At 34.8% G+C, this 27458-nt stretch overlaps 1 protein-coding gene across 1 annotated transcript; it reads left to right on the top strand.

Moving 5' to 3' along the window:
• The first annotated feature begins 2386 nt into the window (after window positions 1-2386).
• Window positions 2387-3392, top strand: LOC131064471 (short-chain dehydrogenase reductase 2a-like). The gene is made up of 2 exons (XM_057998630.2): window positions 2387-2421; window positions 2603-3392. Exons 1-2 carry the CDS (start codon window positions 2387-2389, stop codon window positions 3390-3392), a joined length of 825 nt encoding a protein of 274 aa, XP_057854613.2.
• Window positions 3393-27458: the final 24066 nt, after the last annotated feature.

Below are 27458 nucleotides of genomic sequence, written 5' to 3'. Positions count from 1 at the left end.
TGACTAGGTACCCAGTTCAGAAATAAAGTTTTTCTTAACTAACAACTTTTTCACCTGTTAAAGTAACAATTTTCCCAACTTATAAATTATTTAAATGTTTAGGTTTCTAAGTATATAAGAGATAATGGATATATTGGTCAATTGCTTTACTTCAAACCAGCAGGTCACGGGCCTTAACATTAAATTTTACTGCCCAAGAAACTTAATGGGTATCTTTTAAGAATAGCTTCAAAAAGATAACACCACATATGTTTACTGAAAATGGGAATTGTTTAAGAAGAGCATCTGTTTATATGTAATACGTATACTTTTAACATAGTTTTTAATGTAAAAGTTACAGACAAAGTTATATTTTACTTGTAACAATTTAATAGTACTGTTTATGTTCAATAATGGATGGATTAGAGTGAATTAATTTCTTATGAAAAGTTTTATGTTTGTTTTACAATAATATATAATTATATAATTTTTGAATCAAATTCATTGATTCATATTTTATGAGTAGTATTTAGGTGAGACTTATGAATGTGAAGAATTGAATTTTCTTAAGAGGTTATTTTTCCTATTACTATTTGTAGTCACACAAATCTGTCCAGCTTAATTATATAAATATTCACTATTTATTTGATTAAAAATCCACTAGCCATCAGTTAATTAAATTAATATTTAATTAATTCATCTCCAAACATTCTTCTATTAATTAAATAAATTATTCAATTTATTTTAATTAATTCATTAAACCAAATCCACAATCAATTAAATAAATAGAATCTATTTATTTAATTAAAATCCCTTTTTTCCTCTTTTAAATAAATTAAATAAAACATTTATTTAAATCATTATCCCCCCACTTGCATTTTCCTACAAATGCAACTTGCACACATTTATTGAAATAAATGAATTTTTATTTTAATAAAATCCTATTTTCCCTCACCCACCAAATCCACTTGCAAAATCTAATCCCCTTCTAGATTCTTCTAACCCCTTCCTAATTAGCTTAATCCATCCCCTAATTATTGTCACATTCCTAAACAAAATGGAATCACTTTTCAAAGACTTCAAAAGTCTTTGAAAAGCATTTAATGCTTTGTGTGTTCAACAAATTAACCCCCAAAGTCTTCCAAGACCACTAATGGCTCTTACATGACCATTTATGACTCTTACATAACCATTTATGGGTATTTCAAACTTGTCTCCCCAAACATTTATTGTTTTGACCACATTTATCTGTTTCACATTTGCACAAGAGTTTATCCATTGGATAAAAGTTTTATTCTTTGAATAAAGAGTTTAATCATTCAACCAGCCTTGACTTTAACTCCCAAGGTCATATCAAGCATTCAATGCTTATTCCCTCTCCTCTCAACCTATCTCACATTGACACTTGTCATCCTAAGATTGGGTTGAAAGCCCTCGCATGGATTTGAAATCATTCAATCCTGACCCTTGCTGAGATTGCTCAATCTCAACCATCCATTGCTCCATTTTTCCTATAAATAGAGCCCATTTCTTCATAATCCAGATCCTAAAAACTTGTATGCATTTAACCTATAGGCATTTTAGAGAGCATTTAGCATAGCAAACTCATGTATTGTCATTTTGGTTAAAATAAATCAATTTTAGCATCAATAGCTTAATATTAGCTTTTCATTTTACATTTAGAGCAAAATACTACAATCTCAATCCTCCATAAGCATCCATAGTGCAAAAAGCTGCTGAGAGCTACACTGTTTTGGAACTTGGAGAGGAGAGGAACAAGGGAGAAAGAGCTAAGAGCATGCTAAGAGGCATTTGGAGATGCCTCATTATCTTTGTTTCATTTGTTAGACATATTAGCATGTTTTTAGTATCTCTCTTGATATGCCTGTTTAGATTAGTTTTTGATTGACTAACACTAACGATTTTCTTGTGTCTTGTGTGTTATTTATCATTGACTAACCTTGTCCATTTTGCAGCGCATCACTATTCATTATTTTTCTCAGCAACAAACTCACTTAGCTTGTTAATACATTTACAAAAGCTTCATCAAAAGTTTTGCTTTATTAATCATTCATTATAGAGTCCTTTTAGCTCATCCATTGATCAGTAGACCATTTTATCTTGTGAAAAATAGAGTTGTGCGAACTGTCATTCATAAAACATAAATTAATGAATTTGATAAAAATTAAGTTATTGTTTATTTATGTGAATATCATAATTTGACACACAACATAAAATATCTCCCATTTATCAATAAACAAACCAAAACAACTCTATAATGTTATGATTCATAACATAGAACATGGATGAAACTTTAACAATTAGAATAACAAAGTTATGTGAACATGATTTTCGTGAAAACTCAATTGCTAATTCCCTTCAACATAAAGTAGTTAAAAAAGAATAGATGACCTCCAAGAAGTCCCACTACATGAACACCATGTAAGCACTAAAGTATAACTCAATAAATTTGATATCATAATTAAACACACTGAAAAGTACTTTTACTATTAAGAATTTTAAGAATTATTGTTCAGTGCATAATCTCTGGTTTGAGAGTGTATTGTGTAGAGTGATTCAATCACCAAGACAATTAAGAGCTATGTATATATATATATTGCAGACTGGAAGACAAGATCGCAATAATCACAGGAGGAGCATCAGGTATCGGCGCAGCCAGTGCTCGCCTGTTTGCAAATCATGGAGCCAAAGTCATCATCGCTGACTTTGCAGACGAAAAAGGTCACAAACTTGCGGAATCCCTTTCGCCACATACGACCTTCATCCAATGTAATGTAAGCAATGAGCAAGACGTGAGCGCAGTAGTTGATTTGGCTATGGAAAAACACGGACGGCTCGACATTATGTTCAACAACGCAGGAGTCACTGACAGACAGACAGGTACCGTTGCAGATTACGGGATGGACCAATTTGACAAAGCCATGAATGTAAACGCAAGAGGTGCAATGCACGGCATTAAGCACGCAGCCCGCGTTATGATCCCAAACAGAAAAGGCAGCATTATTAATACATCGAGTGTTTCTGGTATGGTGGGAGGCATGGGGCCTTATGGATACACAGTTTCTAAGCATGCAATTATAGGTGTGACTAAGAACGGTGCAGCTGAGTTGGGGAAATATGGCATCAGAGTCAACTGTATTTCTCCTGCTGCGCTCGCCACTGAATTGGTAATGAATTATTTGGGAAAGGATTCTTCAGAAGAAGAAATTGCCAAAGTTGATGCTGTAGCTCACAGCATAGCCAACTTGAAGGGAACAGTTCTGAAAGCAGAGGATATTGCATATGCGGCATTGTATTTGGCCAGTGAGGAGTCTAAGTATGTAAGTGGTCATAATCTTGTTGTGGACGGGGGAATCGCAGTTGTAAACCACAATTGGGGACTATACAAGTGACCATGATGGTACACGCAGTTCTCTAACCTTCTCCATTGTTAGGAATAATTGCTTTTCAAATCATCCTCATCATCCACCTTCTGCTACTATTTTATATGATTTATGTTCATATTGCTTTAGATTCTAAGGTTGTAATTTTATATTCATTCAATTTTTATTTTTTTAAATATGTAATATTATAATATAAATGATAATATAATTATTTGTTTATAAAAACAGATATATTTGTATATTTTAATGATTGAGTATTGTTGAATTGTTAATATCATCAGTAGAATATTGTGAAAAATATTATATATGTTATATAGTGTGTATTTGTTGAATAGTCTTTTTATGATCATGTTGTAAGTTTAATTATGTGTTTAATTATCTTTTTTTAATTTTAAATATCTCTTTTAAGTTGACACAAATTTCTAAACATAAAAATCGCACAATTAATCTAAAGAGCTTGGGGTGCATTCCATTGAGCCTAAATTGTATGTACATCATTTCATACAATGAAATAGAAATTTACACAACTTCAGAATCTAGCATTGAAAAGAAAAGGAGTATAAATCTCATTGTTAATTTTCGTGGTGTATCATTCACATTGAGGGACTTGCCTTTATCGAAAGTGTATTGCATTGTACATCTCTTCTCAAGTCAATGATAATATTGCCATTGGCGTTATGGTTGACCCTACTAGCCGGGTTTATGTTATAACTGAGGAGATGCTCTTCATTAATGGTCTTCATAGGGAAAAATATGATGAGTCTAAGGCCACCATTCATATTCATGATGGCTATTTTTTATCTCCTCTTGGTTTGTTCTATTATCAATCTTTGTGGGACCTAAGGCAATGTCTACTGCATTTGTCATGATTCCAAAGTCCAATCTATTTAGAGTGAATTTAGGCATTCCTTGGTAAGTTTCCATGAATCTGATCACTTTGTATGTCCACAAATGTTTAAAGTTTCCTCATGAGGGCACCATGCATAATATTTGAGATACTGAATATTAACCACTAGTGCCTTATGGGATCTTTATACTTGAACATTTATGTGCTATTGCAGTATGGCTTATTCTACCCCATCATGACTTGTTATATAAAGTTTATTGTAGATACAAGACTAGGAGCCCATCACTTGATTGTATTCTTCCTACTGTTGTAATTCCTTCTTCTTAGTGTTCTCCTATTTCACAATTTGATTTGTCCTTTATGCCTTCTTAATTGAGGGTTGAGGATAAGCATGCTCCCTCAAGTAGACCTCCTCATTCTTCTAATACTTCACATCCTTCAATAATGTCTTATGTTCCTTTGACTATTGCTAACATAGAAAATTAAAAGGCACCCATGTTATCTAGTCTAAACTATATTTTTTCAACTTTTGATTTTTCAAACATCCCCTTGTCCAACTTTGTATGGTAAGGGAAAGTGTACTCCTAAGTTTTCTACTACCCATGTATCGCCTACATGTTGATCGCTAAAGCCACCTACGGTTGTGGCTAAGGTCCCTGCTATCATAGCACCTCCTACTCCATGCATGAAATCTCTTATTTCATAGGAAATGGCTATGAAGATGGCTTCACCCATGTATAGGATTATCTAGGGTTTTCTTGAGAATCTATTCCTAGTTTCCATCTTCAATGCAACCAACTTGTGCATCATCAATGTGTAATGGCCAGCAAACATGATTCCATGCAAAAGAAGGAGGACGAGTCTCATGCTTCAACTTCTAAGTTTATTACCATTCCTATTCTAGTTTCTACTTCTACGCCTACTTTTATTTTTGCTAGTTTGGTCCCACTTCTAGTTTGTTTGGTTGACTCAAATGTAGATCACCCAAAAATGCTGCTAGTCTTCATCACTCACTCTTTAGAACTACGTCTTGTCACTTCTTTCCTTTATATTCCTCCTTTTTTGCAACGAATAGACATGCTTTGCTTCATACAAAGGTTTTTGTTTCCCCCACCTCTCAAAAACCTCTTCATCTTAGCCTCCCTAGCATCCTTCAACCAACAATGGATGATGTGAAGGTTTTGCATTAACCACCTGAGCACAAGTTTGAGTAGGGCCCCGTTCCTAAGTTTTGGTGCAAAATTTTTCTCCACCTATTCCTCCATCTACTAGCTTATCTTCATTTGTTCTTGTTGTTGAGAAGGCTCCTCCTTCAAATTTTGTCACTACTCCTCTCCCAAAGGTTAGTATGGAGGCTCATGTTTTGTAACAACCTATAGATAAGTCACTAAACTCCTTTCCTAAGAAGCGTACATGTAACTCTCTTGAGGATATTTCATCATTATTGATTATCTTTATAATATTGTTGACACTAAAATTATAAGTTACTTAATGAAAATGTCGAGGCAACGTCATCCTTCACTCTTGTTGGAGGTGAGATTCCTAGCATTGCTTTAGTCATTGTCCCTCTACGACTCAACCTCCTTCCCCCTATGACTAGGATTGGGAGGAGAATGAGGATTCTTTGGAGGTGATTAATTAGATTGGCATTCTTCATGTCGCTAGATTAGAGTCTACATATTTGTTTGTGTTCCCCCATACTTTCTTATATGTGTTTGTGCTCTATCCTAGAGGATCCAAGATACCATTGTAGGTACTTGGATATAAGAGATAAAATTTGTTCTTAAGTATTCCTATATTTGTTTGGTCATTTTTTAATTTCTCATGCATTAATATATTTTTTTATATTCAAGGATGATGCAAAACATGGGGGGCATTTAGGCCTTCTTCCATGTTGACCCAAATTTTTATTTTGTCTTCGTGTGCTCTTTCTCCATGTTTTGATTTAATTGGTTATATGATGATGATTTGTATATAATCTATTCAAAAATAATATTGAGATGAATCCTATTAATCTTGAATGTTCTGATCCTCATGTCCTCTTCTACATGAATTTTTGTGTGTGTTGTGGGTTTTATGTGTTATGTTTTGCACGATAAGATTACATTATTACATCTTGATATATATTTTATAATGCAACATATCTTTTCCTTATAATGATTAGTTATACTCATTATTGAATAAATTAGTCTAATGGGGGCTATCATTATCATATTTTAATTTCAATCATTATTAAAATTTAGAAATATGTCTCAAAATTTATGTCTCATTACATATTTGTCATCTAGCATGGTGGCACCCTACTTGACTTTATCTTTATACGCATCTTATTTTTTTCTAAATGTCTTGTAATGTAGTTTACAAAAGTCATAGGTCAATTGGATTATCATATGGTTTCTAGCATAACAAGGTTTCTACCCATACTTATCAATATTTTTCTTATATCTAAGCAATTTTTAATGTCTATTTTTTTCTTTCTCACCTAGCATGTTTGTCTATAGCTAACTTGGTTATAGTGATCATAAAGCTTAACAATTTTATGCAAGATTGGTTCAAGTCTCTTTACTAGGGGTACTCCACATAGGTATAAGATTGTTCATGTCCGTTTCATCCTAGATAAAATAATATCAACACTTTCTCTCTCTACTTTATCTTGCATCTTTTCTAGAAGAACTATGCTCACTAAAGTGGGTGAGAAGTGTAATGTCACAAATTACATCCTATGCAATTTCACATGACATAGCCTTCCCTTTAGTTAAATTTAGAAAAACCATGCCCATTCACCTTATTCCCAATCTAAAAAATTCCTAGTTTACTAGATACACATAATTCCCCAACTATTTGGCCGATATTTGTTTGGAAAAATGTGCCAAACATTGCTGTCCAAAAAAAAAAATTAGTTGTATTATCTATTGCGATGTTACAATTTTTCTTTTTAAGCATTGTCATGCCTTTTCCAACCCACAACATCATCAAGAATCTGATGAGGAGGTAGAGTAGAAGTTGGTCTTCTTTTGATGTTGGTGGGCTTTTGTTCTCAATGTGCTTCCCAAATCAATCCCTAGGCACAAATGGGATTCTTCTAAACTTTTCTCCTATCTCCTCCTATCTATTCAACACTGCTTGCACCCTATTGTATTGTACATCACTCCTCCTTACCTTCCATGCTAAGGCATTCAAATCTGAAATGAGGTCCTCTTGGGTGTCACCAAAAATGAACAAGTTTGGTTGTCCAACTGGTTGAATCTCCTCTCTTCCAGGAATGGGCAACTATTGGAGAACCATGGTTTACCTAACCTTGTATGCACCTTTAAGGATTTCAATCATATTAATGTGTTCATTGAGCATCTGGACAGGTCCACAAAGTCTGATGATTGTCCCTCACCTTTCGAGAATGAAAATATCCAAATTGGATGCAAAGAATGTTGGTTTACTCAAGGCAACTTCTAGGTTCAAATGGTCATTTTGATCAAATGACTTAATTAAATTCTATGGAGCTTGTAGCAGGGTGTCTTAGGTCTTAACTGAACATTTTTGATGATTTGAAACATTCATTTACTTCTCCTTCCTTACCAATTTCATGAAATTGTCAAATTGACCCCAAAAAGGCTACTAGAATTAGCCCTAGTTTTTAGTGAAAATTGTTCACCCTGCTCAATCTGCTAAACTTCATGGAAAACCCTTGGAGATGTGGTCTATTGATGATGAAGACTCAAGGATTTTTGCTATGGAAAGTATTGTACAGACTGTTTGAGGACTGTCCCACAAAATAGGCACTTTTCAAGGGTTTTTGAAGGTTTTAGTGAGGGTTTGCAATTTAAAGACCTTCTCCATGATGCTAGATCCAATTTAAATGTTCAAATCTTGCTATGACATGTACCAAACAAGGATTCAAAATCCATCTTAGAATATTGTCATTATGTCAAACAAATGCCATACTGCTGCTCTTACACAGAATTAATAGTCTAGAGGACTGGGACAACAATGGTTTTAAGATTTTGCATACATTTTGAACATTGATAAACCAAATACAATGAAATTATATCAATTAGGGATGCAATAATGACTTGACATCAGTTGGAACAACCTGCAAAACAAATAGGAAAGGATTTTTATGACTGTTGTTCATACACCCGCCATCACTGCACTTTGACAGTCTTAAAACTGATTACAACATTCTTTCTTTGTTTTAATTTACTTCTTCACTCTGTCCCTAGCCTACAAAAAGGTGTTAATGGCAAGGTAACACAATGCATATAGCCTCTTCAAAAACCTTGTAAGTTTGAGCACTTAAAAGATGTCACAAAGCATGATAGCCATATAAGACTGTGATAGAGAATACATTTTTCTAGGATCCTTATTTAGGTCCTTTACAACCAACTTGTGCATCTTGTCTTCTTAGCATTAAAAAAAATTTTAAATACATTCCATAATGCATAAAGGAGGAATCAATCATTCCATACTATCCATTAAGGAGGTTGGCAATGAGGTTTTAATAATGAAACAGTGACACATTGTTTTACAGTCTGATTACACCTTTGCTTCTTGCATCCAACCAAGTCATGAGAGAGACAAGGATGGTAAAAGGCAATGACAACTCTTTCCAACTTAATTCTTCTTCAACATTTCAAAGTACAGTGCTATGAATAGCAAAGTACCATTCAAACAAATTTAAGAATACCCAAGCCAAGTTGCTCACTTCACATACTTGCCATGGGCTTACAAACACTTGTGCATTGCTGGAAAAGGAAAATAGATGTATGATACAGTATGTACAAAGGGTCCAACAAGTTTCCTCAAAGCCATGGATGAAGAGACTTTGAAGAAATTAGTTGGACCATGAATGACCTTCCATTGGAACCACAAAACAATGCCTTTCTCAAGAGCACTTCAAACAAAACCTGTTCCAAATCACTACTCAAACATCAAATGAGATAACACAAATTAAAACTAGGAGTAGTACGGACTCATGAAGCCATGGTACGGACTGTACTCTCAAAAGTGCAGGAAACTAGTTAAAACTCACAAAAACAAGAGCAAAACAAGTATTTCTTTTACTTTTCCAACATGAACCACACATACAATGATGGGAACATGGTTTTTATACATGTACCAACTTATTCAAGCCTTTGTATGAATAGGTACAGGCTGGAACTAACTGAAACCACCAAAAGTCACTCTTTTGCACTTTTTGACAACTTTTTTTGACAACTTTTGTTGCTCAAAAAGTTGCATTTTGACTCCCGGTGACTTGGCACTTAAACCAATGACTCAAAATCATTAGAAACACTAAATTAAAATTCTCCAATTCCTTTCAAGGCTTTACAACATCAAAAATTCAAAAATGCTCATTTGGATCCAAAATTGACAGTTTTTGGCCCACTGAGAAAAAAACAAAAATCTTGGAAACTCTTAAACACAAATGAGTTCCAAACCTTATTACACCACAAAAAAAACCTATTAAACCTACTAGAAGCATAAAATAAACACACATGCTTAATTTGTAACAAAATGCTATACCTGCTAGGATTTGAGCATTCAGGTGCTCAGGTGCTCCTGCACCATACTCCCCTAAGGACAAAGAAGTCATGTGACTCCTTTGGGCAGTAAAGGAAGAGGAATTCCATCTTTGAGGAAGTCACTTTCAGGTATCCATGTGGCTTCAGAAACTGGTTTGTCCTTCAACTTGATGAGATGCTCCATGTAGGTATGGTGTCTTGTCTTTTTTATGATTCTTGAATCTAGTACCTGTTGAGGAATGGGAGTAGAAGAAGAGGGGAGAGAAAGATCAGAAAGGGAATGAGAAAGATCTGAAACTCTTTGTGCGTCTGATGGTAGCTCCCCTTTGAATGGCACCAAATCTGCAATATTGAAAATAGGAGACATAGAAACTTCATTAGGCAAATCAACTTTGTAAGCATTATGGCCATATTTAGCCAAGATTTTGCATGTTCCTACTCTTCTCATTTGCAACTTAGTAGGCACTCCTTTCTGTAACCATGACTTGTTGAGATGGACCATCACATAATCACCCACTGAAAATTGAACATCTCTTTTTGAAGCAACAACTCTCTCCTTAACTTTTTGAGTAGTTTCCTGTAAAGACTTCTGTACTTGCTCATGAATTTATTTCATAGACTATGCCATATCTTCTATTGTACCACTCACTTGTTGCAAATTAGCTACATCATTTAACTCGAAAACACCTCTAGGATGCATTCCATAAACAATCTGAAATGGGCTCTTACCAGTGGATCTGTTTACACTGTCATTGTATGCAAACTCTGCCTGATGGATGAGTTGATCCCAACTTTGCCCATATTCTTTGGTAAGACATCTGAGTAGGTTACCCAATGTTCTATTCACCACTTCTATTTGGCCATCTGTCTGTGGATGGTAACCTGAGCCAAAAGACAAGTTAGTACCCAATTTCTTCCATAAAGTTTTCCAAAAATGACCCAAAAACTTAGCATCTCTATCAGATACAATATTGAATGGCAAACCATGAATTCTTACAACTTCCATGAAGAAAAGAAAAGCAATGTGACTAGCATCATTAGTAGTTTTGCAAGGTATGAAATGTGCCATTTTACTGAATTTGTCAACAACCACAAAAATACTATCACACCCTGCTTTAGTTCTAGGTAAACCTACCACAAAATCCATACTGATGCAATCCCAAGGCCTAGAAGGTATGGGAAGAGGCTGATACAAACCAGCATTCGTGCTAGTACCCTTGGCTTTCTAACATATCATGCATTTCTCAACATATTTCCTGACATCTGCCTGCATCTTAGGCCAAAAATAGTGCCTCTGAACCAATTCCAAAGTCTTATTAAGACCAAAGTGACCACTCAAGCAACCATTGTGCTTTTCTTGTATCATATTCTCTCTCATTGAACCTTTTGGCACACACAGTTGTCCACCCCTAAATAACAATCCATTCTGCAAAGTATAGTCAGCATATTCACTATGAAAAGTATTTTGAAAATCTTGACAAACCTTGTAAATATCAGCAAAATTAGAATCATGTGGATATAAATCCTTAAAACATTCTATACCAATACTTCTAATCTAAATTTCTTGAACAGTAAGTAACCTCCTACTCAATACATCAGCTACTTTATTGCACTGTCCTTTCTTATGCTTCAAAGTAAAGGTATATGCTTGCAAAGACTCTACCCATTTAACATGTCTATGACTAAGCTTATCCTGTGAATTGAGAAAACTAAGTGCCTGGTTGTCAGTGTAAACCACAAATTCTTTAGGAAGAAGATAATGCCTCCATTTCCTAAGTGCCTGAACCAAAGCATACATTTCAAGATCATATGAAGAATATTTCTTCTTAGCATCATTAAGCTTTTCACTGAAAAAGGCAACAGGTCTATTATCCTGACTCAAAATAGCACCAATAGCAATATTACTTGCATCACACTCTAAGGTAGACAGTTTGTCAGAACTAGGTAGAATCAACACTGGCTGAGTAGCAACTCTGACTTTTAGCAATTCAAATCCCTTGTTGGCTGCTTTTGTCCACTGAAATTTCACTTTCACACCACCCTTAATGGTTTCCAACATAGGTGCACATATTTCACTGAAACCTCTAATAAATTTCCTATAAAATTGAGCAAGTCCATGAAAACTCCTGACATCACTAGCATTTTTAGGGGTTGGCCAATTAACTATGGCTTCTACCTTACTTGGATCCATCTTCAAATCACCCCCTGAAACAACAAAACCCAAATAGACCAACTCTTGCTTAAGGAAATCACATTTCTCTAGATTGATAGTAAGTTGTTCATCATTCAATCTTTTTAAGACAATCTGCAAATGTTGGAGGTGTTCTTCCTTGGTTTTACTGAAAATTAAGATGTCATCAAGGTACACAACTACAAACTTGCCTATGAAGTCATGTAACACCTCATTCATTAATCTCATAAATGTACTGGGTGAATTTGTTAACCCAAATGGCATGACTAGCCATTCATACAACCCCTCATTTGTCTTAAAAGCTATTTTCCATTCATCCCCCTCTTTGATGCGGATTTGATGATAACCACTTTTTAGGTCTATCTTACTAAAATATTTTTCTCCCCCTAAAAAATCCATAAGATCTTCTATCCTAGGATGGGGAACCTATACCTGATTGTGATCCTGTTTATTGCTCTTGAATCTATACAAAGTCTCCAAGCCCCACCTTTCTTAGGTGCTAACACTATGGGTACTGCACATGGACTAATACTTTTTCTAATCAATCCTTGGTCTAAGAGCTCTTGGATTTGTCTTGCCACTTCCTGATTTTGTTCAGGTGTCATTTTGTAAGCAGCTTTGTTTGGTAAGGATGCACTTGGGATGAAGTCTATCTGGTGGCTAATGGCTCTCTGAGGAGGTAGAGAGGTTGGTTGACCATCATTAACAATTGACTTAAACAGATATAGAAGTTGTTGCACCTCATATGGGATTTCTACCTTCTTTTCTTTCTTTTCATCAACTGGTTTAGTTACCATTGCAAAACCTATGCCATCACCTTCTTTTAAGGTATGAATGAACTCCTTTTCACCAACTAACAAAGTTTTGGGAACTTGTGGTTTGCTGCCCTCACTTTCTTCATTAAGGGACTGAATTTTTTAGTTGATACCATTCTTGAAAAATGAGTACGAGTTCTTTTCACCATCATACTGTGCTTTCCTGTCAAATTGCCAAGGTCTTCCTAAAAGCGAATGACAAGCATCCATAGGTAGTATATCACACAAAATCTTAGCTTGGTACTCACCTATGTTAAACTCTACCCATGTTTGTTCACTCACCAATACATGCTGCCCTTTTTCCAACCATGTGACCTTGTAGGGCTCATTGTGCTGTATTCTAGGTAGATGAAGTTTTGTAGCAGCTTCTTCTAATATGATGTTATCAGTTGATCCTGAGTCAATGTTAACTTTGCACACCTTTCCTTGGATCTTACATTTGATCCTGAAAAGAGATTTTCTTTGAGACATATCTTTCTGGGATGGCTCTTTCATGAGGATCCTCCTGATCATGAGGTTTTCCCCTTCTTCTGATGGTAGACACCTTTGATTTGGTGTGGTTTCCTCTTGCACAAAATGGACTCTCTTATCACCTCCTTGAGATGAACTTGGCTTCTCTGGGCATAAATATGCTGGGTGGCCTAGTTTCTGATAGTTATAACATTTCATGGTGGAGAAGTATGAACCTCTTCCAGGTCCATTAGATCTACCCCTTCCTGGGTTGCCTGATCCCCTACCGCTATAGTTGGGTCTGCTCTGAGAATCCCCGCTTTGCTCAATAAGCTTAGACTCTCCCTGGGACCTATTATCTATGTTTCTTCCCCCAAAATTGCCTCTATGATAGCCTCTGTTTCCTCTACCTCTGCCTCTACTATTCTGTTCTTGTTTATTCTTGTTTCTCTCTTCTACCTTCAGTGCTAATTGAAAACACTTATGTAATGTGTTGGGACACCATAGGCTTAACTCTTCTTGAATATTCCATCTTAACCCATTGAGATACCTAGCTACTCTGACATTTTCATCTTCTTGTACCTTAGATCTAAGGCTTAGTTTTTGGAATTCTTCAGTGTAACTACTGACATCTAGGTCTTTCTATCTCAAGTTTTGTCTCTTCCTATGTAACTGGATTTCATAATCTTAAGGCATGTAGGTGTCTTTGATTTTAGTTACCATTGTCTTCCAAGTGGTTATGGGTTTCTTTCCCTCTTTCACCCTTTCCTCTTGGATGAACTTCCACCAAGTTAAGGCTGCACCTCTCATTCTGGATTTGGCTACCTTCACTTTCTGTGCTTCAGTGATTCCATCACATTCAAAGTGATTCTATAGACCCTCTATCCACTCCATTATTGCTTCTGGTTCCATCTGGCCATTGAAAAGGGACACTCCATCTAGGGCCTTTCCAGTCAAAGCTTTCAAAGCTTGTAAAAAGGTTTCTTGTTCTCTATCCAAGATTGGATCTAGTTCTGGGACTTCTTCCTCTAAGGTTTTCTTCTTATCTTCAACATTTTCTACTCTCTCACTGACTTCTTTGGTCTTGACTTCTACTTGGTTCAACTTTTTTTCAAGTTGTTGTAATCTTTCCCTAAGGAGTCTATTTTGTTCAACTTGATCCTCCATCCTCTTTGCTAACTCTGCATTGGTCACCATGTTGTTGATGTTGTCTCCCACTGACTCACTACCTGACATGTGCTCATCTCTCAACTTAAATCTGAATTGGCTCTGATACCACTATGATGAGGAGGTAGATTAGAAGTTGGTCTTTTTTTGATGTTGGTGGGCTTTTGTTCTCAATGTGCTTCCCAAATCAATCCCTAGGCACAAATGGGATTCTTCTAAACCTTTCTCCTATCTCCTCCTCTTTATTCAACACTGCTTGCACCCTATTGTATTGTACATCACTCCTCCTTACCTTCCATGCTAAGGCATTCAAATCTAAAATGAGGTCCTCTTGGGTGTCACCAAAAATGAACAAGTTTGGTTGTCCAACTGGCTGAATCTCCTCTCTTCCAGGAATGGGCAACTATTGGAGAACCATGGTTTACCTAACCTTGTTTGCACATTTAAGGATTTCAATCATATTAATGTGTTCATTGAGCATCTGGACAGGTCTGCAAAGTCTGATGATTGTCCCTCACCTTTCGAGAATGAAAATATCCAAATTGGATGCAAAGAATGTTGGTTTACTCAAGGCAACTTCTAGGTTCAAATGGTCATTTTGATCAAATGACTTAATGAAATTCTATGGAGCTTGCAGTAGGGTGTCTCAGGTCTTAACTGATCAGTTTGTATGATTTGAAACATTCATTTACTTCTCCTTCTTTACCGATTTCATTAAATTGTCAAATTGACCCCAAAAAGGCTACTAGAATTAGCCCTAGTTTTTAGTGAAAATTGTTCACCCTGCTCAATCTGCTAAACTTCATGGAAAACCCTTGGAGATGTGGTCTATTGATGATGAAGAATCAAGGATTTTTGCTATGGAAAGTACTGTACAGACTGTTTGAGGACTGTCCCACAAAATAGGCACTTTTCAAGGGTTTTTGAAGGTTTTAGTGAGGGTTTGCAATTTAAAGACCTTCTCCATGATGCTAGATCCAATTTAAATGTTCAAACCTTGCTATGACATGTACCAAACACTCCCAAGGATTCAAAATCCATCTTAGAATATTGCCATTATGTCAAACAAATGCCATACTGCTGCTCTTACACAGAATTAACAGTCTAGAGGACTGGGACAGCAATGGTTTTAAGATTTTGCATACATTTTGAACATTGATAAACCAAATACAATGAAATTCTGTCAATTAGGGATGCAATAATGACTTGACATCAGTTGGAACAACCTGCAAAACAAATAGGAAAGGATTTTTATGACTGTTGTTCATACACCCACCATCACTGCACTTTGACAGTCTTAAAACTGATTACAACGTTCTTTCTTTGTTTTAATTTACTTCTTCACTCTGTCCCTGGCCTACAAATAGGTGTTAATGGCAAGGTAACACAATGCATATAGCCTCTTCAAAAACCTTGTAAGTTTGAGCACTTAAAAGATGTCACAAAGCATGACAACCATATAAGACTGTGATAGAGAATACATTTTTCTAGGATCCTTATTTAGGTCCTTTAAAACCAACTTGTGCATCTTGTCTTCTTAGCATTAAAAACATTTGTAAATACATTCCCTGATTCATAAAGGAGGAATCCATCATTCCATACTGTCCATTAAGGAGGTTGGCAATGAGGTTTTAATAATGAAACAGTGACACACTGTTTTACAGTCTGATTTCACCTTTGCTTCTTGCATCCAACCAAGTCATGAGAGAGACAAGGATGGTAAAAGGCAATGACAACTCTTTCCAACTTAATTCTTCTTCAACATTTCAAAGTACAGTGCTATGAACAACAAAGTACCATTCAAACAAATTTAAGAATACCCAAGCCAAGTTGCTCACTTCACATACTTGCCATGGGCTTACAAACACTTGTGCATTTCTAGAAAAGGAAAATAGATGTATGATACAGTATGTACAAAGGGTCCAACAAGTTTCCTCAAAGCCATGGATGAAGACACTTTGAAGAAATTAGTTGGACCATGAATGACCTTCCATTGAAACCACAAAACAATGCCTTTCTCAAGAGAACTTCAAACAAAACCTGTTCCAAATCACTACTCAAACATCAAATGAGATCACACCAATTAAAACCAGGAGTAGTACAGACTCATGAAGCCATGGTACGGACTGTACTCTCAAAAGTGTAGGAAACTAGTTAAAACTCACAAAAACAAGAGCAAAACAAGTATTTCTTTTACTTTTCCAACATGAACCATACATACAATGATGGTAACATGGTTTTTATACATTTTCCAACTTATTGAAACCTTTGTATGGACAGGTACAAGCTGGAACTAACCAAAACCACCAAAAGTCACTTTTTTTGCACTTTTTGACAACTTTTGTTGCTCAAAAAGTTGCATTTTGACTCCCGGTGACTTGGCACTCAAACCAATGACTCAACATCATTAGAAACACTAAATAAACATGATCCAATGTCTTTCAAGGCTTTACAACATCAAAAATTCAAAAATGCTCATTTGGACCCAAAATTGACAGTTTTTGGCCCACTGAGAAAAAAACAAAAATCTTGGAAACTCTTAAACACAAATGAGTTCCAAACCTTATTACACCACAAAACAAACCTATTAAACCTACTAGAAGCATAAAATAAACACACATGCTTAATTTGCAACAAAATGCTATACCTGCTAGGATTTGAGCATTCAGGTGCTCAGGTGCTCCTGCACCAGAATCCTTTTGACCTTTCTATTTGGATTTTGAAATCCTAAAATTTTTCTTTGACATTCTGCATTGGAGCTAAGTGTTAACATTTGTGCATTCTCATACTCACAACATCATTTTCAACACCATACTCACTTAGTTCTCTGATCTACATACCATTTTCTTTGTCATTTCTTCATCCATTCTCTTACACAATGATATATTGGAGTTTCATTGTCAAAATAAAATGATTGTCAATATGAATTTAGGGACAATTGTTGCTTCCTTGTTGCATTTATAGTCTTCTTGGTTTCATTTACTTGAGGAGTGGCAATTTCTAAATTTTTATGAGCATATTGTGTATTTTTTATTAAATAGAATATTATACATTTTCTATTGCATGTCTATTATATATCTCTTTTGGATTTCAACACACTCCTTGAAATCACCATGATGGTTCTCTTCTTCCTCTAAACCGCTCCATTTTGTTGTTGAGTATAACATTTTTAAAAATTCTAGGTGCAATGATACTTGCAATAACTAACTAACTTATTAGAGATATATTCTCCCCCTCTATCTAACCTTCTGAACTTGATGAAATTTCCACTTTGTTTCTCATCCGAGGCCTTAAACAGATTAAACTTCTCAAAAGCTTCAGACTTATGATATAAAAACCAAACCCATAGCATATGGCTATATTCATCAGTGAAAGTCATATAACATTGACTCTTCCTAACATAAATGGTTTGCATAAGGTCATGCAAATTAGGGTGTACTAGATCCAATGACACTCTTACCCTTCTAGAATTACCCAATATAAAGGGTTTCCAATGTTTATTGCCTAAAATATAGGTTTTACATCTACTACTAGTCTCTTCAATGTTAGGAAAACCTATAACCATACTATTCTTAGTAAAAATAATCAAACCAACATTTTCAATGCTTTACATGTCAACGTTTAGAGGGATGTTGAGTGTTGAGTGATTGCTACTATATTACTATATATTTTTCATTCTTGGGAGGTGCGCCTATGGAATGTGATGAAAAATATGTTTGAATCCTTAACAAAAAAAGCTAGTTCTTTATCATTTGTACTACTACAAATATATTCTCACTCTCATTCTTCTCTAACATGATGCATGGACATTTTTCCATCATCACTTTGTGACCTGTTTGGATTAGTTGTCCAAAACTCAAGAGATTGTGCTTAATGCTAGGAAAAAAATAGCCATTTTTTATGTCATTGTGAACTTCCTTGGTGTGGATTATAACAAAACCTTTCTCCACAATTGCATCTAATCCACTATTCACTAGTTTTATCTTAGATTTGATACTTTTATCAATAAAAGAAAACATAATTTCATTACTACTTATGTGGTTGCTACCACTGGCTAAATACAAAACTTCAATATTTCCTTACTCACCAATATTGCACATGATGAAAACCTTTGCCTAATGTCCTTTAGATAGCTTTTCATCATCCACATTTTCACTTTATTTTGACTAATCAAGCTATGTTTTCTAGGACTCACTACAATAGTGACCAGATTTTTGGCAATTATAACATTCTAAATTGCTCTTACAATACCTTTAAATTGAGATACTATCATTCTTCTTGGCTCTAGAGGAGAACTAAGAGCTTCTCGCTCCCTCTTGGCTATGAGTTCGTCCAAAGCTATTTATTGTAAAACTTCCTCATCTAGAATTTCTTCTTCCTATACCTCTCAGGGTTCATTTATAGTTACTTCCACTTCTCTCTCATCCTCTTGCATTAACCTAATATTTAACATATTTCTCATGGGAACAATGTTAAGACTAATCTAGGCTTGCTCATGGGTTTGAAAGGAACCCATCAACTCATCCATCATAAATGTTGAGAGGTACTTTTAGTCCATAATCTAAATCACTATTTCATCAAGCATATAAAATGGATCCACTATCTTTCATTTAGAGATTATCAAAATCACTTTGAATCATCTAGAGCTTCACTAGACTAACTTTATTGATCCACATTTGAATAATTTACCAAGATTCCTTTGCATAGTTAGCTGTAATTATTCTCAGAAAAATGGCATCTACCAAGCCTCCCTCTATCACACTCAATGTATTAGAATATTTTCTTATTTTCTCATTTAGTTGGGTTTTTCGGTTGTTTGTGAGGGTTGGATAATGTTCTAGGCTAGTCAAGTCCATGGAACCATTGACAACTAGATTCTTGAAACCATAATGGCCTTCATTTTTTGCCAAGATGTCATAGTTCTATCCATTAAATGATGGTGGTTGCTACCAACTCTTACTATCTTATACAACCATGTCTCCAACTGAATGGAACTTCAAGGCCTACAAAATAAATGCTCAACTCACTAAATACTTAGGTCTTTCTAGCTGTGATACCACTTCTTGAAATGTAACACTTAATAAGATATAGAGTGCACAAATTTGATACCAAATATGATGGACTATAATCATAAACACCCAAACAACAACAACACAAAGAGCTACTGCTATGCTTTCCAATCAACTAGCAAAAAAGAAAAAAGAAAATCCGAGTAGAAGATAGCTAGAAATAAGTAATATTCTTCCTATATAATCACAAAATGACATTTACAAACATTTTCATACCCATATTATAAAAGGATTACAAATAAATTGTCTACAACAATTTGGAGCTGCTACTAATCATAACTTTTGAAATTATCTAGAACTGCTATGAACTTGCTATCCTACTACACATTTGGAGCCTACCTATTATTGAATTTCTCTCTTCTATTCTCTACTACTGTTGCAAAGTCCTCTACTCCATATTAATGTTGACAAAACGTTATTCTGAATTGTTTATGGTAACAACTTTCCATCTATTTATCTTTTTTTTGTATTCTAGCAAAAAATCCCCCCTTACATTCAAAATTTAAAATCACCAACCAACGTTTACTTCACTCTCTGAACAATAACAATTTCTATTGCTCTTTAGGGGGAAAGAGGGATCAAGTTCCCAATGGAATCTCCAATGGGTGAAATCTGACATGTAGGTGGCTGCAATTAGAGCTTAGTAGTAGATTACAACACAAAGAACAAGATGTAGATAAGGCATTATAACATTATAATAAGGCCCTCATTATTGATCTTGTGGCACATTAGGAATTGCCAGTATAGTATTTTAGTAACTAATAGTTGATATCTAGCCTAGCCCAGGCTACCCTAGTTGGCACATTACTGATTGTCGCATTAGTGATTGTCACTATAGTATTTTAGCAACTAATAGTTGATATCTAGCCTAGGCTACCCTGATTGGAACAAGTTTTTAATGTTTCTAGGTGTTATAGTTGTAGCGAATGTAAGTGTATGTACTTATACTTTTTCAAAGTATACTCAAGATCATTTATTACATGAAATAATATATTAAAAGAGTACATTGATGAAACTTCGGCAAGAAATAAATATATAATAGACTAATGACATAAGTTCATCCTCATTCAAATGATATATGCTAGTTTATCCAAATCCATTACATATATTAGAAAGGTCCATGTTTCATGGTAATCATCAAATGTTCCTTCCATTCCATTAGCAAATTGATAGATATAAAAATTAGGTTTAAGTTTGAGTTATTAGAATATTATAATCTAATAATTATATCATATCTATAGAAAAATAATATATAAAATACAACTTATTATAAAATAATCCACAGTTAATTTAAACTTATTACACACTATTCGCCCCAATACAGAAGTATTCTGGATACCTAGGGCAGCTGTATTCAGAAGCCCCATTCTTAATAAGGATATTAAAATATAGTGATGTGTATTTTATATAGTTATTACAAAACCATCCCTCAATATTTCTAGTTTCATCTGAATCTTTGGAAATGGATACAGTGAAAAAATATCAGGAATCATATAACTGCCCAATAATTCTTTTCAATATACACAGGGCATTCCCTTCCTCACTATTTTTCACCACTATTATACACCCCTTCTTTATTTCAGCTCCTAATGACACACTCCGAATCCAATCCAACTTTGCAGTAACTACGAATGTAACTATCCATTCTCCTCCTGCCATGTAACTTTCAATTGAATCAGACCCACCAAGAGGAATGTGTGTAATTTCCCCATAATTTATCTGAACCACAGTACATAGAATGATTGTACTCAAGTGTTCAACTGTTTCCAGTGGTACTTCAGGCATGGCATCTTCTGCGATATGAATTTGACCAAGGTCACTAATCAGGTCAGAAAACAAATTTGCAGTTAAAGTTAATGAGGCTTCCTTTGCTGCTCTACCAATTACAGTCGTAAGTTCTGATGGCAGTCTCTGAATTCACAAAAAACAGATGCAACTCAGTCCTTTGACAGAAGTTCGTAGCAGAACGAAAGCGAAAAAAAGGAAGAGATGATACGCTTTAAAATATCCTGTAGAGTCAATTTTGGAGAGGAAATCAATTAAACTCAAGGTGAGTAATGTATGCACCAACACTTCAGTCAAAATGACAAATATAACTGTCTCTGAATAGATGAGTATTTCTTACCTGCAAGTTACAAATGCAATTGGATATACCTCCATTACCTAGTGCTGATAGGTGTAGATATTTCAGTTCTTTCAGCTCTTCAATACCAGTTATACACTGTAGCTTCTCACATCCATCAACGATAACCCTCTGTACGAAACTAAGACGTGCAAGACTTGGCAACTGGACTACCCTAGGACATTTATGAATTCTCATTCTAAACAAGAATTCAACTCAAGAGAATTCTGTGTTCTTAGCATTGATAAATCAACTAGGAATAAATTTTGCATAGATTGAATATGAAGGGATTCAAGGCTCGGACAATGATCTCCACTAATTGAAACCTTCCATATATCCCTTTCATCTCTAATTTCAATGTTCTCTAGGTTGCTCATGGAAGACTTTACAGTTGAAGCACCACAATTGTTCAAGGCCACATCCCCTGATATTGGCAAATGTGTTAAAACCAAACTTCTAAGATGTCTGAGTTTTCTAAGAGAATTTAACAAAGACCTCGCTTGTATTACATCATCACCAGGTCTTCCTCTTATGGCTAGTTTTTCCAAATTAATTAAGAGTTTTAATGAGTTTGCATATTCAACCAATGATGTTTTATAAAGCAACAACTCCTTCAACTGGTAGAGCACCTGAAACTTGCAACCAATACATATCAAATGGTTATTTTTCAATCATGAAAAATTGTGACAAAAATTTCTCCAAAATACACAATGTACTATATATGAAGATCCGATTTCCATAAAGAACAACATTTACCTCTCTGTCGTTTAGCCACAAGCTTCTGAGATGCCTATCAACAATTATCAAACCCTGCAAATTCTGGAAAGGTATCCATGAAGGAATGCTTGTGTGTACACTCCAAGTAAGGTCAAGATGAAGCCATAGCAAAGAAACTGATTCCTCGGCACAATCATCCAACTTCCCCAAAAAGCATGTAATTTGGGCACCAAAGGACCAGTCAAAAATTGAGAGAAGACATCTGCCATTGACTTCAGTGAGGATTCTTTTAAACTGCATCAATTCCTGTATTCAGAGATGAAGGTTAAAACATTTTGCAGCTACAAAAAATAGATCAAATAAGAGAAAAGAACTGAGAAACATTTTAGCTTATTGATGCCACAGATCGCGACGAAGAAACACACCAAACGTTTAAAATGTTTGGGGTGCCACAGGCGAAGAGGACCCAATTCATCTGCCAATTCTCTCCCCAAATCACGAAGATGGTCATGCATTCTGAAACAAAGCTTGTTATCATCAAATTCCTTCGAATAACACCAGACAATTTCAATGAGACATTTATCCTTTAGGGTTTGAATTGCAAACTCAGCACTCCATCCAGATCCTTCCCATATTCTTCTGGCCATACATAATGGTTTACCAATGAAGAAACAAGCAATATCCTTAAAGATTTGCTTTTGTTCACTGTTCAATGAATCAAAACTTATTTTCACCCTCCGCTTGATGTCCTCGGGCAATGTTTTAAGAACTTCTTTCAAAACTGATCGCCAATAATGGCGGTCGGTCCTACCATAAACATGAGCGCCTATGACTTGCAGAGATAGAGGTAAACCTCCACATACTTTTACAAACTTTTCAACCAGATCCTTGTAAGCAGCCAAGAAAATAAGAAGAGTACCATATTTGAATGTGTTCTTTTTATCTTGCTTTATTTTCTTCAAATTACTTATCGGTTCATTTAAAAGGATTGTGCATAGGTCATACCTTTTATTTTCTTTTAACATCTGATATGCTAAGTAAATGGCCATACCAGAAATAGAGTTGTGCCTACTAGATTGGTAAACCTGTTAACCAACCACCATAGATACAAAATTCACATCATGCTCAAGAATGTTGTTGATGGTCATTGCCTTGCTATTAAATTTGGAACCTCACTGATTTCATTGAGGCATGCTATAGCTACAATTGCATGTTTGGTTATCTTATGCGGCCTATCAAGCCATACGAACTTATCATGAATCCAACTAAGAATATATCGGATCCATTCAGCTTCATCAAATGACAAAAATTGGATGAACTAAGAAAATATTAAATGCACATTGTATAGTTCTATCATATCTACATTTCAAAGCTCCTCGAGATCATAGTGAATGTATGCTCTTATATCCTCATTATGCAAGACGTCATAGGCACCAATGAAAATGCACCTATCGGTTCATCCTCGACAGACTTGAAAGGATGTTTCATAAACATAGATCTGGCCCTATCCTTAATCTCCACAACTAATGGGGTAGAAACACCAAAAACTAAAGCTAAATTGAATTTAGGCTTTTATGAGAACAAAAATTTTGAATAGATAAATACCTTGATTTGTAATTAGGCAAAGAAATTTGATTTGAAGTCAATGAGATCGCTTCCAAAACCACCAAAATACTATATATCGCTACTCTTCTCTTTTCTCTTAATCCCATTGTACAGAATGAAGTGTTCAAATGCGCTTTTATCCTTCAAAAACCTAATTTTTCATTGTCATAAATGGTGGAACTGGTTACTTGATTTTCATAGAGTTTCTTACCAGAGCATCAAATCTTTGCCATATCTTCCAAATTTCATCTGTATAAGCATTCTAACCCTTCTGCTATCTTCCAGAAATGATTGCAGGTCATCGAAGAGGGGTTTTTTTAGATTTGCATGAAAATTTCCGCCTAAGGCAAAAATCCCTAGTTACCAGATGAGAGTTCTACACTGGATTTAGGTACAGATCCACCAAATTCATATTTCTTTACCCACATATTCTGATGCTGATCTCTGATCTCTTCAACCTTTTCTTTTCCTTTTTCATTTGATTTGTTCTTGTATACCAGAGCACTGTTCTTACTTCTATAGTACTTTGTAATGTGACTAGTTTTATTACATGCTCTGCAAACAACATTCCTCTACATAGGTCTGGAGTTCATGTTGTTTGGTCTCATCTTGTATTGATTAGAAACATGTCCAAACATTCCAATAGAATCTCTTGTTTTTAAGGTTATTCATTACTGCTCTGCACATATCTGACTTATGATCAAAATTGTTGCATATGACTGACTGGTAATGGTGGGACCATTATTGATGTTGTTCATCATGTGGTTTTTGTTCATCTTTCCATTATTCATCTTACTTCTACACTGACTTGTCATATGACCAAATTTATTGCAAGTAAAGAATCTACCATTAAATTCATGAGCATTAGGTCATCTTACCGGAGAATTCTTACTCTTTGGATGATTAGGCTTTGCATTGCTTTGACCAGATTTGAAGGATTCTCCCTTCTCATATCCAAGACCTCTAGAGTGTCCTTTCCATGTCTCTAACTTTCCAGCATCTCATCAAGCGTTGTTGAACTAGCATTGAATTTGTCTTTCTACTCATTTGCAATAGCAAGCTCATCTCTCAAGGAAATGATTTTTCTTTCAAGCTCTTATCTATCATTCCTTAACTAAGTCAATTTTAGCTTCAACTAATCATTCTCATAGGTCAATCTGTAGTATTCATCTGATCTTTCCTTCAAGGATTGAGTCAGGCTTTCTTCATTCTTCTTCTACTCTTCAATCTCTTTAGTCAGCTTCGTTACCATAGATTGCATGTCATTCTTCAGTACAACATTCTCTCTAGCAAGCTTTTCATATTCCTTAGATTTATTTTGATCTTCAACACTCTACTCTTACTTCTCCTTCAACTTGTTCATCAATTCTATCCTCTTTTCTCTTCAAGTATTAATTTTACCTTTCTCATCTTTAATGAAATCTTCAGCTGCACTCAGGCTTCTTCTTAAGGAACTTACTTCTATCTTTTCTTGTTCAAGATCTTCAAGTGCTACACAAAGTTGTCTCTACAAACCAGAGTCCAGTGATTCAATCTCCCAGACCTTCCTCAAGAAATTAATCTTTCTCAAAGGAATTAGGCTCTGATACCAATTTTTAGAATCAAGGATCACTAAGAGGGGGGGGGGGTGAATCAGTGATTTATTGATAAACAAATTTCCTATCTTAATCTTTAACCACCAGTAATATAAACATAAAGTTGAAATGCAAAAAAACAATGAAAAAAACCACAAAAGAGTAACACCAATATTTTTACGTGGAAACACAAATGGGAAAAACAACAGTGGGACTTGAACCCATAATATTATTCTACTATGGTTAGTAGAAAAACAATATTATAATTTGGGGAATATACTTGCATTCAATCTCATTTCCTAGAGCTCCCTACTCAATTACAATGACTTGGAAGGCTACAACCCTAAGGGAAGTCTCACTGACTAATAATTTAATTACCATAATGAATTCTAGTAAAATGAGCTCTGAAATAACATCTAAAATACTTGGATGAGTTTTGGTTGAGTACAAAATACACTAACTATATCACCTTCTCTGTTCTACCCTAATTACTATCTCAGTTAGTTACCAGTTCAAAATTGCGCACGTAAAACTGCACTACAAAGGATTCTCGATCACCAGTCATGTGCATATAATCATATCATACATCAAAAATATTATTTACACCAAACTTATATATCGACATTCATAAAATAGATCTTTTACGATGTTGGCGTGCTAGAGTAATGTGTAGTCACATGTCGTCTTCAATCTTTGTCAAAACATAGCACCAAACCAAATTAATATAATCACACGCATCCTAAAGATCTTCCATTCACCTAGATCACAAAATCAATCACCAAAATCATCAAAAAGATTCCGAACCAAAACTCCACTGAAATAACATTGAATTATTGATTAACTAGCTACTGGTTAACATTTTCTTCCAGATAAAAAGAATTATGACCACCAGATCAAATTTTCATGAAGAGTTGCCATCATGAAAACCCTAAACCAACAATCAAGCACAGGAAATCTTGGATGTGCATCAATCGCTAACATAAAGAATTTAGGAAATAAATTGTTGAACCACTAATGATCATGTGTATGTTGGTCTAGTGGGTTAGCCAAAAAAGTTAAGCAAATAAAATTAAAGTGGGGGATGATCAAGGTAGATTTATGAAGTAATAGTTTGGTTTGAAGCTTGGTGTAGTTCAAATGAATGAACTAATACTATGTGTATATCTACTATTTGAATCTCTTTTGATTTTCTTAAATGTGATGGTTTATGCTCAACTTAGATTCCTATTGATTATACATGAACATCTTATTATGTTCATTTAATTTTTTACTCTTATGGTTTCAAGTGTAAGTTTTGATCTATATGTATAACCACAATGTAGTTTCCCCTTCTAATTATTTCCAATGAGAGGCAATATTAGCCCATTTCTTATTTGTGGTAGGATAAGTATGAAAAATAGAAAATAATTGTTTTCATATTTAACTATTAAACTCATTTCTATAATTTGTCTTTCAATATAATATTTTAATGAAGGATACAAATTTAAGTGTTTTGTTAATGCAAAAAGCGTCTTTCCAAAATTCTTTCTCTTAAGTAATAAAAAAGGAGTAAGGAGGCAATCTTTGAATGCTCAAAATCCTAATTTTGCATGCATTTATTGTGATTGTTTTGGTCATAATGCTTCAAATAATTCTTTAAGAAATGAGGAATTTATGGATCTAGAATGTGAACAAATAGTACCAAATAAACTTATTAGTAACATGGTAGACTCTGCTCTTTCTTCTACTATTATACCCACCATGCCAAAAGACCTAGAAGAAAAAAATATCATAGGGTCTTAGTATCCTAAAAGGATACCTTTTTTAGCAATGAAAAATCTCTAGAAGGTATCATAGAGAAGGATTTAATCCTTCAATACCAACAAGCCATCTTTTAAGGCTATCAACAATTATAGTTTCATTCAACCTTATTTCTAGATTTAGAAGCAAAAAGAAAGGGATTGTAATTAACTTCTCCAAATTTCTATAGGAAATACCACTACACTCCAGTATTGTGAAT

The sequence above is a fragment of the Cryptomeria japonica genome, chromosome 7 (genome assembly GCF_030272615.1).
Source record: "Cryptomeria japonica chromosome 7, Sugi_1.0, whole genome shotgun sequence".
Lineage (NCBI taxonomy): Eukaryota > Viridiplantae > Streptophyta > Pinopsida > Cupressales > Cupressaceae > Cryptomeria > Cryptomeria japonica.
The sequence above is the reverse complement of the archived record's forward strand: the minus strand, read 5'-3'. Positions and strand labels throughout refer to the sequence as shown.

Excerpts from the sequence above, each read along its gene's own strand:
- LOC131064471 (XM_057998630.2), top strand. The coding sequence starts at position 2,387 with ATGACCTCCAAGAAGTCCCACTACATGAACACCAT. Across the intron at positions 2,422-2,602 it reads TCCCACTACATGAACACCAT|ACTGGAAGACAAGATCGCAA; the intron begins GTAAGCACTAAA and ends TATATATTGCAG.